The sequence below is a fragment of the Convolutriloba macropyga genome, chromosome 4 (assembly GCF_964194025.1).
Source record: "Convolutriloba macropyga chromosome 4, txConMacr16.3, whole genome shotgun sequence".
NCBI lineage: Eukaryota > Metazoa > Xenacoelomorpha > Acoela > Convolutidae > Convolutriloba > Convolutriloba macropyga.
The window spans coordinates 26879418-26896918 of record NC_134471.1 but is presented as its reverse complement, the minus strand read 5'-3'; the positions used below and the strand labels follow the sequence as shown (position 1 = coordinate 26896918).

The 17501-nt window shown below is 32.1% G+C and overlaps 1 protein-coding gene across 2 annotated transcripts in view; it reads left to right on the top strand.

The window, feature by feature from the left end:
* LOC142337561 (A-type potassium channel modulatory protein DPP6-like) overlaps positions 1–17501 on the top strand; it is a 148549-nt gene that overhangs the window by 4095 nt on the left and 126953 nt on the right. Inside the window, exons 2-3 of one of the 2 annotated variants that reach the window (XM_075386880.1) lie at positions 4111–4237; positions 8542–8565. In XM_075386880.1, coding sequence (XP_075242995.1) covers positions 4111–4237; positions 8542–8565 — 151 coding nt within the window. The remainder of the gene's footprint in view (positions 1–4110; positions 4238–8541; positions 8566–17501) is intronic. The other variant, XM_075386881.1, reaches the window with a different exon arrangement.

The following is a 17501-nucleotide window of genomic DNA, read 5'->3' as shown; positions in this document are numbered from 1 at the left end:
ACCATGTTCGGCTGCCCAAATGCTCTGTCCATTAACAATTTGAAAGTGAAATATGAAAGAGAGCATGTTACGAATACATTGCATTTTTAACTCGTTGTTACATTTAACTACGTTTTGATGGAGAAAGAGTTTTCTACATTAGAAAATATTAAAACACTAGGGTTCTAGTTGCAGCAGTGCAAATTGTGTCAATGACATTATATTTGAAAAGATATCCTAGTGCACATTTGCCAAATGGTGGCGGACAGCAATTTCCCAGTTACAGCTATCGCTCTTTAGGAGCTCCTGACGTTCATTCACTGTTTTTTCTAAACATATTTCACACTGGTGGGCAATAATCCAATAGTTGTAAAGCAATGAAAGGACTAGAGACAAACAATGCAACGATGAGTAGTTTGACCCCAAAATTTTGCAAAAATTGGTTATTTGATTTTATACAGACAACTTTAGCATTTCCAATAAACAATCTTTGATTGCTCTCAATAATTTTAATTTTTAATTTGCAATCAAATTTTTAAAATTTTATCTCGCATTTTGAGCCGAAAAAACAAACATCATCTACTCTAAACAGACGATCCCAAAGTCCTTTTTCTTCTAAACGTTCTAAAGGAAGAATTTAAACGATCATTATTAAATGCTGAACAAAATGTTAACAATCTGGTGAAATTATTGTCCTATGGCTAAGAGCTGCACTTGACAGTCGTGAAAACCTGAAATTTTTGTTTTGTTCAAAAATTGCTATATAAAGATATATCGGTTTAACTGTTTTGTTTTAGACAAGACGTTCTAAAAACTATGTTCTTTCTTATACCATTTTTGTTTTCGCATTTTTCGTGTTTGGCGTACGTCTCATGGAATTGTACATGTGCGATTGCACTTGCACATGCGAGCCCTATGCTTGCCAATATATATGTTCATTTCATATTTCGGTAAATAAGGATGGAAGTAGGCTGCCACTGCCTTTTTGCGTGTGTCCGAGTCTTCGTGCGAGCTTGCTTGTGCGTGTATGTATGTATGTGTGTGTGTGTGTGTGGGCGAATGTGTTTGTCTATATCTTTGAAGGTGCAATTGTGTGTGTATGTGTGTGAGTGAGCGTATATGAGGGAGAAAGAGAGAGAGAGAGAGAGAGAGAGAGAGAAAGAGATTGTGTAAATGTGTTGTGTATGGTTCTCTCTGTGTGAGAGAGTCTGCGTGCGGTTGTGGTGTAATATGTCGGAGTTGAAACTTCAACGTAAAAAATTTTTTTAAAATTTTATCTCGCTTTTTGAGCCGAAAAAACAAAAATCATCTACTTTAAACTGACCATCCCAAACTGTCCTTTTTCTTCCAGTCGTTGTAAAGAAAGAATTTAAACGATCATTATTAAATGCTTACAAAATGTTAACAATCGGGTGAAATTTTTGTTCTATGGATAAGAGCTGTAATTGACTGTTGTCCTCACGTGAAACCCTTAAATTTTTGTATTGTTCGAAAATTGCCATATCAACATTTATCGGTTTAACGGTTTTGTCTTAGACAAGATGTTTTAAAAAATATATGCGTTCTTATACCAGTTTTGATTTCGCATTTTTTGTGTTTTTAGAAAAATATCTGTAAATTAAATTTTCATATATATATATATATATATATATATATATATATATATATATCCGTGTGAGTATGTGTGTGGTATACGTCTCATGGAATTGTATGTGCTAGTGCACTCGCACATGCGTGCCCTATTCGTGCCAATTTATGGGTTTATTTCATAGTTTGGTAAATCAGGATGGAAGTGGGCTGCCACTGCGTTTTTGCGTGTGTCCGAGTCTTCGTGCGAGCTTGCTTGTGCGTGTATGTATGTATGTAGTCGTGTGTGTGTGTGTGGGGGGGGGGGGTGTGGGTGAATGTGTTTGTCTATGCCTTTGATGGTGCATTTGTGTGTGTATGTGTGTGAGTGAGCGGATATGTGTATGTGTGTGTGTGTGTGTGTGTGTGTGTGTGTGTGTGTGTGTGTGTGTGTGTGTGTGTTAGTGTGTGTATGTGAGAGAAAGAGAGATAGAGTGTGTGTGTGTGTGTGTGTAAGTGTGTTGTGTGTGGCTTTCTGTGTGTGAGAGAGTCTGCGTGCGGTTTTGGTGTAATATGCCGGAGTTAAAACTTCAAGGTAAAAAAAGCAGGAACTTCTTAATTGAATGCAAAAAGGAAGCAGATCACAATAAAACAGCGTTTTCTTATGGTTGTAAGATGAATAAATTGTTGAGAAATTTATTTATTCGGGTCTTTTCTTTATGATTTTACAGCCTATGTTTCTTTTCAATTAAACGAACACATTTAGAACAGCTTGAACAAAGTATATTACCATTTGATTCTTACCACTGGAATGATTTCACGCCTATTGCGTCAAATAATGCAAAACATAAACTTAATCAAAAGTGTTCGGTTAATTTTACATACCTGTAATGAACAATATCCAGTACTACCCGTCAACTATACAAATAAGTTTACCTAAATTTCAAAATTAACAAATTCGCAATTTTCGGATAATCTTTACTCCGTAATATTTAACACAATTTTAAGAAAAATTTGTTTCGAAATTTTTGGGTTTTAAATAAAGTCTTTATGGGCTCTTAGATCTGTAGGCTTTGTGATATATCTTCTTAGACACTTTCTGTCTCCCCTTCAGCACAGACCTGGGAATAGGGTGCAGAAAGCGCGAAGGGAAGCAGGAAAAGCAGTTGGAAAGTGGGTTTTGGAGATACCAGAAAGGAGAGATAGGGATCTGGGAGTAATATTTACTCTAAGGACAAGTGGGCCAAGATAACAACAACAACTACCCCCACTTTAAGACATTTTAGCCCAACAAGTGCAACACTGCACGTTATACTCTGCCTGCATTTATACCCACTAACTCGGTCTTGTCTCCAATTTCGTTGGACCGATCACGAGAACTAAATAAATATTTGACCTCTCAAAAGATAGTTCAACTGATTAAACTGATTAAATTTGACTGGGTCGATTTGTTCAAACTTAATTTGGAGCTCAACAAGTGCTTTAAAAAATGCAACTGGTTTTTGAGTATTGAGGAATAATGTTTCGAGTTAAAAATCAGTTTCAAAATAAACCTTTGAAACGTTGATAAACACGAGTTTAGTTTTATTTAAACAGCTTAGATGAAAATATTGTTGGATAATTATTAGTAAGTTAGTTAATTTAGTGTTTTTTTCATGCCCAGACCTCAAAACATTTGTGACGTATGTTATTTGGCTCCTTCATTTATGTTTAGTTTACTTTCTGCTCTTTGCTCTCAATATAGTCCAATAAGTTGGTCATAATCATAATTACATCCAAAAATATCACTTAGAGAATTTTCACCACAATAGATTAGAAAACCCGCTCGGGTATATAAATTTGTCCCCGAAAATGTACGCAATCTTTCGTCTGAACCAAATTTCAAATAAATTAAAAACAAATTTTGCTACTCGGCCGGGCGTTCCAAAATTCTCCCTTTGTTTTAAAGTTCGGGAAAATAGAATGTAAAAGATTTGGGGAAATCTTGTAAACTGCGCCGAAACTTCAATGGTACATGCGTTGGAAACTTAATTTGGATTTATTTAGTTATAATATAAAGTAAAATTCAGTTCTTGTATTTTACCCTTGAGTTGCAATTTATGACTTTTCAAATGTGGGTTTACGGTGTTTAATTCAGTGAAAACTTTCTATAAAACTTACAAAACTGGGGAATTTTACTAAATCTTGGCAGCCAACACGTTGAGAGGTTATTACCGTGTTACACAAACAGTTTTAGCATAATATTACGATAGTCATAAAACAAAAGGCTTTTTGTCTGCAACTGTCTCTTATTTACAGTTGTTTTTTATTGTTTACCAAACGTGTGAGTTGAAAATTATGATCCAAAGTCGCAGTTCAAGCTCTAGCCAGTATCAGTTATCCCCCAACCCCGGAGCCAAAGTCAGCGTCCAACTTCCAACCAGAGATCCGAAACGGAAGTTCGGAGTAATCCATCACCTTCACCACTCGAACCCAGCTGGGCCGGGGGGCACTTCGAGCCAAATTTACTCGCCCTCCCCCGATTTGAGCGGTTTGTCACCTCGAGAGACTTTGATGTTTTTTCAGCAACAGCAACGCAAGTCGCTGTCTATGTATGGTCGTGGGATGTCAATGGATCAGGCAGCCGATTCTGGGACAGAAGGGTCCGGGCGACGCAGTGTCCAGTTAGAGTCCATAGACGAATCCAGAAGAGGTGAGCAAGATATTTCGCTACAATTGCATGTTTTCAAACGAAATAAAATGTCCTTTCCATTTCTGAACCCCCGTACCTGGTACGTTAAACACCCCCAGTTAAAGAGCACGTACCATTACATTGTAAATCATTATGTTGAAAAATGAAATAATTCACATACGTTGAGAGGTTGCAAAAAACATGCGCCCACTAACCTGCGGGGGGATATTCACCCTCTAATTTGGATCTTTTCAGCTTTTGCAACCCCCCCCCCCAATCAGTGGATGCACATTGTTTGCAACTTGCAAGTGCTCGTGCGGTATTTACACAATATACTGACCTGAAAGCGATGAAATTGACATCTCAATTCGGATTATTTGCCTTTATTAGGGTTCTACTAATAGGTTTTGCCTGATTGGGACATTGAGAAGCGACATCGAATTGAATCTATGCATTTTTATGTAAATGTTTTATAACATACCATCAACAATTGAAGGAATGGTTTTCAATTTCTGCCAACCTTAAGACCAGTCAAGGTTTCCATTTCTATGAGTAATAGCTTACTCTGAAATAATTCTATTTTGTCTTGAAGAAAAAATCACCAGTTTGTAAGCGTTGGTTCCTTAATATGAAAGCGCATTTACGATATCACGATATCTCATTTTTTAAAAAAAAATTAGGTCCTTTTATGAAAAATTCATAATCCTACAAAGGTGAAATTTCTTATTTTTCAAAACTTGCAACCGTAGCTTTGTTCACACCTAACCTGCAATTAATCCACATTCTGTAGCAATAGTCTCATAAGCATTTAATTTTTGATCCATAAATGACCTAAAAACACTATGGTACCAAAAAGCTACGTACAGCATAATCTTTGCTTTTAAAGAATGATTCGTGTTTCATGAGCATGATTTGCGATAAGGCAAGAAAAAATGTGTAGAATTTAGAAGTTTTAAGAGAAATTACATTCTCACTTTCTCCGCTTAAACAGAAAAGATGGTTAAACAGCTCTCTTCACTCACCGTTTGCCGGATTTTCATAGACTAAAATACAAAAGAAACTCAACTTTTAATCAAGACCCAGTGCATAGTATGCATACAAACGTTTCTTAAAAAAACAGTTTCGAGGCTTAAAAATCCTGCGGAAGATCCCCATAATTGTCAAAAAAAAGAAAAAATGTTAGTTACCGATATTTTGGAAAATCCCAAAACCTCACTGGAGCGCATCAGAGTAGCCCATAATGTTTTCTCTTGCTACGATACAATTTCCAGAGGTACAGTTAGACGAATTCTCAAAATATATGGTGTTTTTTCTATAAATGCTGCAAAAAAGTCAGTTTGAAGGAGAAAAGCAAGTGTTATCGTTCAAAATGTGTATCAATATGCTAAAGAAGCCTTTTTATTTCTGGAAGAATGTTGTTTTTACTGATGAAACAAAACTGCGCATCTCCAGCGACGGAAGTTTTAGAGTTATTCGAAGAAATGGAACGAGATTTCTTGAAAAAAAAACACAAAAAATTTGAGTTTGGACAAACGATCACTTATGTTTTGGCGTGCAATACAATCAGATGGAAGCAAATTGCTTGTTAAGTGTCCAAACAAGCTAACCGCTGTTGATTATTTGTAAGTTTTAAAAAATTACGAAGGAAAAAGCATTTCCTGGCCATTTTTTTTTCAACACTCATTATCGACAATTTGGTTCGAGAAAACGAGTGTAAGGTACTGGAATGACCAGCATACAGTCCGGATCGGAATCTTATCAACTTTTAATGGGCAATTTTGATGCAACGATTACGAGAACAAGCAGTTTTTTTGGGAAAATTTAGAAGAAAAAAATAATGAAATTTGAAAAATTTACGCAGACGTCGTGAGAAACCTGTATGAAAACTATAAAAACGGTCTACTAGACTTTAAAAAAAACTAAAGATGTAATGACGCGTTACTAGAGAACAAATTTGAACTCAAAATGTTGTATTATTTGGTGTTTGTATTGCTTTTTTGAAAAATCTTCGGTTGTACGTAGCTTTTTGTTACCATAGTGTAAATTCAATATCAGAAGCAACAATATTTTTGTTCCGACCCCACTTAGTGGGGGGGGGGGGGGTGGTAGGAACTTTATCCCATGTAAAACATAAAAACCTTGTAATCTCCAATGAGGTGTTTTTTTAAGTCCGCTTCCAAAGAGAGTTTTCTCTTATTGAAATTATGCGGTCTATTTGTTAAATTAAATTGATATATAATCAATTAGCATCGTTTTTTGTCTGCAATTTTCTCTAAATTCGATGCACTATTTATCAGTCCACTTAGGCTCCTAATGTTCCATTGAGCTGCTGATGCGGTCAGAGATAATAAAAAATTGTGTGTAAATGTGTTTCAGAACTTGTACTACGATTTTTTTTCAAACATTTGATATCAAGGAAAAGTAAATTGGCCTATCCGTTTCGATCACATTTGTTGCAGTATCAAAAAGCATATTTTCTAGGGTTTTTTAGACAGTTTTTTTAGTAAACTTAGAATCTTTATTGAAGCAAAATTTCTGTTTTATGTGCTATTTTTATTTTACATTTGTAATTGACTTGAGTTCTCGCTGCTTTTTGTTTTTTCTTCACATTTTTTAGATTAAAGCCGAATAGTGTATTCACATGGAGCGTAGATTCTTTTGTTTGAGACAACCACTGGATAGAATTTTTACTTTTACATTGCATTCTTTATTTATCATAAAACTTCGAATTTTGAGTCTTGTTGTTGATTTTGTTGTTTTCTTAGTCGATTTATTGAAATTTTTCCAATTGAAAATTTTCAAATTCTTAATTTTTAGATTATATTTTTATGGTTTTATACTTTGTTTTAATTTCACCATTTTTTAAGGTCTTGCCAATTTTTTTTCATTTTTGTCTCGTCGTGGCACGTCAATGACACGCTCATTGTCTTTCTAAAAAGTGACAAACAGTTTTTTGTTAGGTTTCCTTTTTATTGCTTTTTTTCCTTCAAAACCCTATGTTAGTAAATGTTTTTGAATGTTTGTGTCTTCTTGTTGCTTTTTTGTTGAACTGAAACTTGGAATTAAATTTGTCCTAAATGTTATTTGATTTTGATACTTCAGATTGCCACAAAATAATTAGGAGAACAATATCTAATAACAATATTGAAATTTCTCACATAGAAAAGTTCCTATAAACCTTCTGACAGAACAATTCATACTGGGTAAGCGATATCAGATTGCAGAAGATGATATTTATTCAGATACAATTGTAAAAGAGCAGTTTTGTGATATTTTGCTTTTTGATTCTTATCAAATAGTCATAATAACTTGTTTGTTGCTCAGTAGAATAAGAAAACAGTTTTGTTTGGCCTCTAACGTCAAGATCTTATCGCGTGGAAAAACATTTTTTATTTTATTCCGAGTTTTATTATACTTCATGCAACTAATTATTAAAAAAAAATTTGGGTTTTGCAAAAAGACCTCTACTTTTCGTTTCAATTTTTTTTTCGTTATTTTTTATCTCGTTGATTCTCATCAATGTTTTTGTTTGCTTTATGAGGAGAAGCAGATTGAGTTTATACCGCTTGGAATTGATTGTGATAACATTAACACCAATGCTTTTTGATGAAAAGTGCCGTTCTTTTGGTATACGCTTTTTCGACAACAATTCATTATTCTTCTTATTAGTCATACGTCAAGGCCCTCCAATTGTCCACATTTTAGGATTTAGTTACGACTTTTTTTGTTTCTTTATTCGTTCCGTGCCTGTGTTTTTGTTACACATCAAGAAGGCAAGTAGTGACTTTTTGGTTAGTTCTACTTTTCAACAGTTGAATTTTAATGCTTGAATAATCTGGTGATTGCTTGGTATAATGGTTTTTCTAATGAGCATTTTTTAAAATTTCATTAGGATCAATTTGAACCAAACGTTTTGATCAGTTCATTTTTTTCCATTTTTGTGAAACGAAAAATATTTTTGCTGGTGTACAAGTGCTATTTTTTTAGAATTCATCAAAATTACCAAGCATGAATTCTTCCTTGAAATGTTCCTATATCTGTTTAGTTTGGTACACATTTAAGCCGAAAATTAGGTTAAGCGGAGTCGAACATTATGTGCTAACGCACATTACAGAGCCTCCTTGTTTATTTTTCAGTTCACTATTCTGTTTTAATTCTTTATTTTGCCCCCACCACCAAGAACTAATTCTTTATTACGCCCCCAGCCGCACGTGCTATTTTCAAAAAATTAATGTGTCATATAACAGCTCATAATTTGTATGTGCGGGTCATAAGAAAGACTGGGGGGATGGAATAGATCCAAAAATCTTCGTTTCTGCTTCCAGAGTCTGTTCTTCTTCAACGAGAAGGTAAATTTTGTGCTTCATTTAGTTTGGCACAACAATGTTTGTTAGCCAGCTCACTTACCAGCGTCCCAATCGAAAAGAAGTCGAGGTAAAGAATTAATTTAAGAACTTCATATAAATTAGTTAGTAAATGTTTAAATTCCGTTCTTTAATGGATATTGGATACCAACTCTTCAAGCCAGACACTACGCGACTGCCCTGTCATTATGGATGAGAGTTATATTTTCGAAACACGGCTCAAAAGTTTTCTACTGGAAACAGTTTTAAGGTATTGTTAAGATAATCAAATTTTCAAAATTGAGTTTGCAATTTACATTCTCATGTAGGTAAGAAAACATAAAGAAGATAAAGTTATTACAAGTTTAGTACAATTTCCTATTATCTTGTTATTAACACTGGTTAACAGTGGCTCGGTCTCACCTGGCAAACATTGGTCTTTAGTTCTAGTTAAACTGTTAATAAATTGTATAATGCAAAAGCGAAGCACGGTAATGTGCGTTCGCAGATAATTTTCTGGCCTCGACAAATCAATGAAACTCAAGAAATGCATCGCTTAACGTTTCAATCTAAAAATTGATAGCAGTTTTAAATTGACATAAATTTCAGAACAAAATTACGAAATCAAGCTCCGAGAAAATTAATGAAGCAAACTAAACTCTTCTTCAAATTTTCAAGGTTTGTCGGAACAAAAGTTATAACCAAAATTTTATGACCCAAATTTTCAGTAGCCAAAGAAACTTCGCGCTATGTAAAAAAATGGGTCTAAAATCCACCAATGATAGGGTAGAAAATAAACCCCGACAAAAAAACGCCGGTGGAAAAAAATATTTCAAATTTAAATTTTGGTCGTAATAATTTGTTTGGTTGTGATAGTTTAATATCAAGTACCACGGGCCCGGCCGCTAAGGCATAGCCATGGCCCGTTAGGGATGTTCAAACGCGCCAAAATTCTCAGCTTTTCAATAGTCATTTGGGGGCCTATTTGCTATCTTAACTTGAGTGGAATTTTTGCAGTTAATTTTTTTTCCGAAACCGTGAAAAACACATTTAAAAGGCGAGTTTAATGTCAAAACATTACAAATTATAAATTTATACACCTCTCCAAGAATCTACCCTAAAATATTTTAGATAAAAAGGTATATCATTTTGTAAAAAATAAGGTAATAAGCAAAACTAAACAAGAACTAAAAAGAAATAAAAATATTATAAGAAAAGACGTGTGCAGCCGCCAATTCTACCCAAGTTTATTTTTTCCTCTATGCACCAAATTTTGTCGATTTTCATTGAAGTTATTGGTTGCTAAGCTACTAGATGAAAAAACTTGACAATTTAGGCTGAGCATTGTATTTTTTCATTTGAGTCTTTTCCTTGTAATTATTATTCAATTGATTGTTATAAATCGACAATAACACTTTTCAAGAATAAAAACGTTAAGCACTAGAATGGGAATATTTTTTGTTATATTCAAATATGCATGTTCAAAAATCTTGAAGAGTTCGTAAGAAATGACAAAATGATGAGTTGAGATGATATTTCTCTTTCTCTCTCTCTCTCTCTCTCTCTCTCTCTCTCTCTCTCTCTCTCTCTCTCTCTTTCTGTCTCTCTATCTCTCTCTCTCTCTCTCTCTCTCTCTCTCTCTTTCTTTCTCTCTTTCTCGCTCTCTCTCTCTCTCTCTCTCTCTTTTTATCGATCTCTCCCGATACCTCTCTTTATCCGCAACACAGAAATATATAAACTACTTCACCTTCACCTTGCTTTTTGCGTCAGTGAGTTAACTACATTAAATTATATTACATAAGAACAAGAACAATTAAACAAAACTAAAAAACAAGTCATCAAACTTTGTTTGTGTCAGTGTAGCCAATCGGTTAGAACGATCATTTAAGAACAATTTTAGCGGCCTTGAATTATCTAAATGAAGTTATGTAGTTATAAATAAAAAAGAACTTGGTTTCTAAATTGAAAAAATAAATTTGGTGTGAACAGTTTTGAATAAATGTGAAATCTACATCTTAAGCGAACGAATAACAGACAAAATTGATGAGATTGGTTTTTTGTTGATGTTCTGGATTTGATAATATGTTCAGTGTATTTAAATAGAAACTAAGACAATTTTGCCATTTTTTATTTGATGTACTTTTTTTAACATTATCAAAAATATTTGTGAGAAATGGTATTGGTATGTTAACATTTGAAGCTCAATACCAAGGAGTGAGTATTTTCGAAATTTTTTTCTAAAAAATCAACTTTTAATAATAACAATATAATTTGCAACGCTTTTAGAACAAATATTCTGACCAATAATTTTATTGTTTGCTTTGAAACGACAAAATTGGAGTCAGGCAACAAAACATTCTAAAATTAAATTCTATGGTTTCTAATTTGTTTTCAGATATTTTTTGCTCATAAAAACGTTATCAAAGGAAAATTGTTAAATGCGAGTGTCTCAAATTATTCGACATCTGTTTTAGTTACTTATAGAATTACAATAATTATTAAAGTTTTGGGATAATAATGGCACACAATATTCAGTTTTTTAAAATATATTTTGATGGTTTTGCCTGCATTTGCTTGTCTCTTATACGCAATGAATAATAATTTTGCTTAGATTGCAGTTTTTTCAGTTTCCTGCTTTTTTACGTCGAAAACATTAATATTCAACAGGCTGATACTAAAAAAAAATACAAAACAGTTACATAAATTGCAAAACACGCTTAAAAATCATGAAGAGCTTGTGAGAAATAACAAAGTGATGATTAGAGATGATGTTTCTTTTTCTATCTCTCTCTTTCAGATCTTTCTCTTCCTCTTTCCTTCTCCCTCTCTCTCTCTCTCTTTCTGTCTCTCTATCTCTCTCTCTCTCTCTCTCTCCCTCTCACTCTCTCTCTCTCTCTCTCTCTCTCTCTCTCTCTTCCTCTCTCTTTTTATCGATCTCTCTCGATACCTCTCTTTATCCGTAACAAAGAAATATAAAAACTCTTTCACCTTCACCTTGCTTTTTGCGTCAGTGAGTTAACTACATTAGATTATATTACATAAGAAAAAGAACAATTAAACAAAACTAAAAAACAAGTCATCAAACTTTGTTTGTGTCAGTTTAGCCAATCGGTTAGAACGATCATTTAAGAACAATTTTAGCGGCCTTGAATTATCTAAATGAAGTTATGTAGTTATAAATAAAAAAGAACTTGGTTTCTAAATTGAAAAAATAAATTTGGTGTGAACAATTTTGAATAAATGTGAAATCTACATCTTAAGCGAACGAATAACAGACAAAATTGATGAGATTGGTTTTTTGTTGATGTTCTGGATTTGATAATATGTTCAGTGTATTTAAATAGAAACTAAGACAATTTTGCCATTTTTTATTTGATGTACTTTTTTTAACATTATCAAAAATATTTGTGAGAAATGGTATTGGTATGTTAACATTTGAAGCTCAATACCAAGGAGTGAGTATTTTCGAAATTTTTTTCTAAAAAATCAACTTTTAATAATAACAATATAATTTGCAACGCTTTTAGAACAAATATTCTGACCAATAATTTTATTGTTTGCTTTGAAACGACAAAATTGGAGTCAGGCAACAAAACATTCTAAAATTAAATTCTATGGTTTCTAATTTGTTTTCAGATATTTTTTGCTCATAAAAACGTTATCAAAGGAAAATTGTTAAATGCGAGTGTCTCAAATTATTCGACATCTGTTTTAGTTAGTTATAGAATTACAATAATTATTAAAGTTTTGTGATAATAATGGCACACAATATTCAGTTTTTTAAAATATATTTTGATGGTTTTGCCTGCATTTGCTTGTCTCTTATACGCAATGAATAATAATTTTGCTTAGATTGCAGTTTTTTCAGTTTCCTGCTTTTTTACGTCGAAAACATTAATATTCAACAGGCTGATACTAAAAAAAAATACAAAACAGTTACATAAATTGCAAAACACGCTTAAAAATCATGAAGAGCTTGTGAGAAATAACAAAGTGATGATTAGAGATGATGTTTCTTTTTCTATCTCTCTCTTTCAGATCTTTCTCTTCCTCTTTCCTTCTCCCTCTCTCTCTCTCTCTTTCTGTCTCTCTATCTCTCTCTCTCTCTCTCTCCCTCTCACTCTCTCTCTCTCTCTCTCTCTCTCTCTCTCTTCCTCTCTCTTTTTATCGATCTCTCTCGATACCTCTCTTTATCCGTAACAAAGAAATATAAAAACTCTTTCACCTTCACCTTGCTTTTTGCGTCAGTGAGTTAACTACATTAGATTATATTACATAAGAAAAAGAACAATTAAACAAAACTAAAAAACAAGTCATCAAACTTTGTTTGTGTCAGTTTAGCCAATCGGTTAGAACGATCATTTAAGAACAATTTTAGCGGCCTTGAATTATCTAAATGAAGTTATGTAGTTATAAATAAAAAAGAACTTGGTTTCTAAATTGAAAAAATAAATTTGGTGTGAACAATTTTGAATAAATGTGAAATCTACATCTTAAGCGAACGAATAACAGACAAAATTGATGAGATTGGTTTTTTGTTGATGTTCTGGATTTGATAATATGTTCAGTGTATTTAAATAGAAACTAAGACAATTTTGCCATTTTTTATTTGATGTACTTTTTTTAACATTATCAAAAATATTTGTGAGAAATGGTATTGGTATGTTAACATTTGAAGCTCAATACCAAGGAGTGAGTATTTTCGAAATTTTTTTCTAAAAAATCAACTTTTAATAATAACAATATAATTTGCAACGCTTTTAGAACAAATATTCTGACCAATAATTTTATTGTTTGCTTTGAAACGACAAAATTGGAGTCAGGCAACAAAACATTCTAAAATTAAATTCTATGGTTTCTAATTTGTTTTCAGATATTTTTTGCTCATAAAAACGTTATCAAAGGAAAATTGTTAAATGCGAGTGTCTCAAATTATTCGACATCTGTTTTAGTTAGTTATAGAATTACAATAATTATTAAAGTTTTGTGATAATAATGGCACACAATATTCAGTTTTTTAAAATATATTTTGATGGTTTTGCCTGCATTTGCTTGTCTCTTATACGCAATGAATAATAATTTTGCTTAGATTGCAGTTTTTTCAGTTTCCTGCTTTTTTACGTCGAAAACATTAATATTCAACAGGCTGATACTAAAAAAAAATACAAAACAGTTACATAAATTGCAAAACACGCTTAAAAATCATGAAGAGCTTGTGAGAAATAACAAAGTGATGATTAGAGATGATGTTTCTTTTTCTATCTCTCTCTTTCAGATCTTTCTCTTCCTCTTTCCTTCTCCCTCTCTCTCTCTCTCTTTCTGTCTCTCTATCTCTCTCTCTCTCTCTCTCTCCCTCTCACTCTCTCTCTCTCTCTCTCTCTCTCTCTCTTCCTCTCTCTTTTTATCGATCTCTCTCGATACCTCTCTTTATCCGTAACAAAGAAATATAAAAACTCTTTCACCTTCACCTTGCTTTTTGCGTCAGTGAGTTAACTACATTAGATTATATTACATAAGAAAAAGAACAATTAAACAAAACTAAAAAACAAGTCATCAAACTTTGTTTGTGTCAGTTTAGCCAATCGGTTAGAACGATCATTTAAGAACAATTTTAGCGGCCTTGAATTATCTAAATGAAGTTATGTAGTTATAAATAAAAAAGAACTTGGTTTCTAAATTGAAAAAATAAATTTGGTGTGAACAATTTTGAATAAATGTGAAATCTACATCTTAAGCGAACGAATAACAGACAAAATTGATGAGATTGGTTTTTTGTTGATGTTCTGGATTTGATAATATGTTCAGTGTATTTAAATAGAAACTAAGACAATTTTGCCATTTTTTATTTGATGTACTTTTTTTAACATTATCAAAAATATTTGTGAGAAATGGTATTGGTATGTTAACATTTGAAGCTCAATACCAAGGAGTGAGTATTTTCGAAATTTTTTTCTAAAAAATCAACTTTTAATAATAACAATATAATTTGCAACGCTTTTAGAACAAATATTCTGACCAATAATTTTATTGTTTGCTTTGAAACGACAAAATTGGAGTCAGGCAACAAAACATTCTAAAATTAAATTCTATGGTTTCTAATTTGTTTTCAGATATTTTTTGCTCATAAAAACGTTATCAAAGGAAAATTGTTAAATGCGAGTGTCTCAAATTATTCGACATCTGTTTTAGTTAGTTATAGAATTACAATAATTATTAAAGTTTTGTGATAATAATGGCACACAATATTCAATTTTTTAAAATATATTTTGATGTTTTTGCCTGCATTTGCTTGTCTCTTATACGCAATGAATAATAATTTTGCTTAGATTGCAGTTTTTTCAGTTTCCTGCTTTTTTACATCGAAAACATTAATATTCAACAGGCTGATACTAAAAAAATAAAAAAACAGTTAAATAAACTGCAAAACACGCTTAAAAATCATGAAGAGCTTGTGAGAAATAACAAAGTGATGATTAGAGATGATGTTTCTTTTTCTCTTTCAGATCTTTCTCTTCCTCTTTCTTTCTCTCGATCTCTCTTGATACCCCTCTTTCTCCGCAACACAGAAATATATAAAATACTTCAACTTCATCTTGTTTTTTGCGTCATTGAGTTAACTACATTAGATTATATATTATAAGAACAACAAAATAAATAAAACAAAATCTCCAATTTTTATTCGTATCAGTGTAGCCAATCGGTTAGAACAATTATTCAAGAAAAATTGTTTGCGGCCTTGAATTCCTTAACAAAGCAATGAAGTTATAAATGAAATACTTGAATGTGGTTTCTAAAATGAAAAAAATTTGGTTTCAACTAAATGTGAAATCTACAATGTAAGTGAACGAAAAACAGACAAAACTGATGAGATTGGTTTTTTGTTGATGTTCTGGATTTTATAATATATTCAGAATATTTAAACGGAAACCAGGACAAATTTATCATCTTTTATTTGATGTAGTTTTCATAAAATTATCAAATAAATTTGTGAGAATTGGTATTGGTAATTTTACATTTGAAGCTCATTACTAAGGAGTGATTATTTTCACTTTTTCATATAAAAAGGCAATGTATAATACAAAAAATATAAATTGCAACAATTTTAGGACAAATATTTTGTCCAAAATTTTATTTGTTTTGAAACAAAAAAAATCGGAGTCAGGCAATACTTTCTAAAATTAAATTTTACTGTTTCGAATTTGTTTACAGATATTTTTGCTCATAAAAACATTATCAAAGGAAAACTCTTGAATTCAAGTGTCTCGGATTTTTCAACATCTGTTTTTGTTAGTTATAGAGTTACAATAAACATTAAAGTATTGAGATAAAAAATGGAACAACAATTTCATATTTTTAAAACATTTTTTGATAATTTTGCCTGCCTTTGCTTGTCTCTTATACGCAATGAATCAAACTTTTGCTTAGATTGCAATTTTTTTCAGTATCATTTTTTACGTGGAAAACGCTGGTATTCAACAAGCTGATACTAAAAAACTACAAAACAGACGCCAGTAGTTTTTATTTGCTCTGATTTTCTGAAATTGTTTGTGGTCTGTGAGGGTCATGATGCTCAATTGGTCTACTAGTCAGGTAAAAGATTTTACAGATGTTTTTTATAATTCGTTTCACCTTTTAATCACTTTTTTGTGTTTCACTAGCCGCAATTTTTAGATCGAACTACTGCTTTACCTCACTCAGGCATTCAACTTAATGAATTTTAATTTGTTTTTCTTATTTGATTAATTAATGTACTGAATGCGGCCAATGTCAAAAGATCAAAACAAAAGAACGGGATACACCGATAATGTGAGGGCACGAAGACGTAATGTAGTCTAATTTAGTGTTCTATTAAAACGCCTATCAAAACGCCTTATATCAAACTGCTTACTAAAAATAAATTTTTTGTCTTGATTTTAAATTTTATTCAATTAAAGTTACGAAAAAGAGCAGTCATAGAATGAGGCCCTGGGCAAAATCAAAGGAAATGATTGAGACGATTAAGCCCGGCCATTTATTTGTAGTGCATTAGGCTATCAAAGTTCAATGGGCGATGGCTAACTGGCATTAGTATTGGACTCAAAAACTTTCGTTATAGAAGCTGACTTTTCTCTTGGTGTTATTTAATAGAAACTGTACGCCGAATTAGAAAACTCTTTGACACTTAGAGAAAAACTTGTCGTTTTGTATCTTTTCCTTTTTTTCAATCACGGTGCCCATTACAGAGGTCAAGGGTGCATTTTTTTGGGTAATCTGCCTGGTTATGTTTAAGAACAATTTATCAAAGGTTTGCAGAATGGGTCTGGCCTAGAGGTTCAATAGCTTTTCACTATTTTGAAGCAAATTAATTCTTTCTTTGTTAAATATATTGACCTGCAAAAATTGACTGAACAAAAAAGAATAAAGGGATAACGAAAAATTTCAGAAAAATGAATGAAAGTGTCATTTATTGGTGCAATAGAAACCTGTTGTGCCCAAAACTTTTTGGAAGTACTATTTGTGTTTCGTACTTGAAGTTTGGAAAATCATCATCACTCTACGATTTTTTATTATATGTGTGATTCATTTATGTTTAATTTTTTTTGTTATTTTATTGTAACACCTTCTGTTTGGTAAATGAATAAAATATGCTTTGACTAGTTGGTTTTTTGGTATAGACTAATATAAGAGAAAAATTTTAATTATTAAATTATATAGAGCTATGTCAAGAAAACTGAATCTGCCCGAAACATATCTAACATTTACCCCTTTGTTGAAATTATCACCAGCGTTGTTATTTATAATAATTCCGAAGTGAGGCTATTTCTAAAGAATTAAAGTAAATATTATAAAAATATTGAATGTACAACTTTGCCATGATTGTATTAACCATTGGGGTTCTGATATGAAACTATCACAATTGATGACGACCAGAAGTCTGCTAATTACAAAAAATGATGAAACTT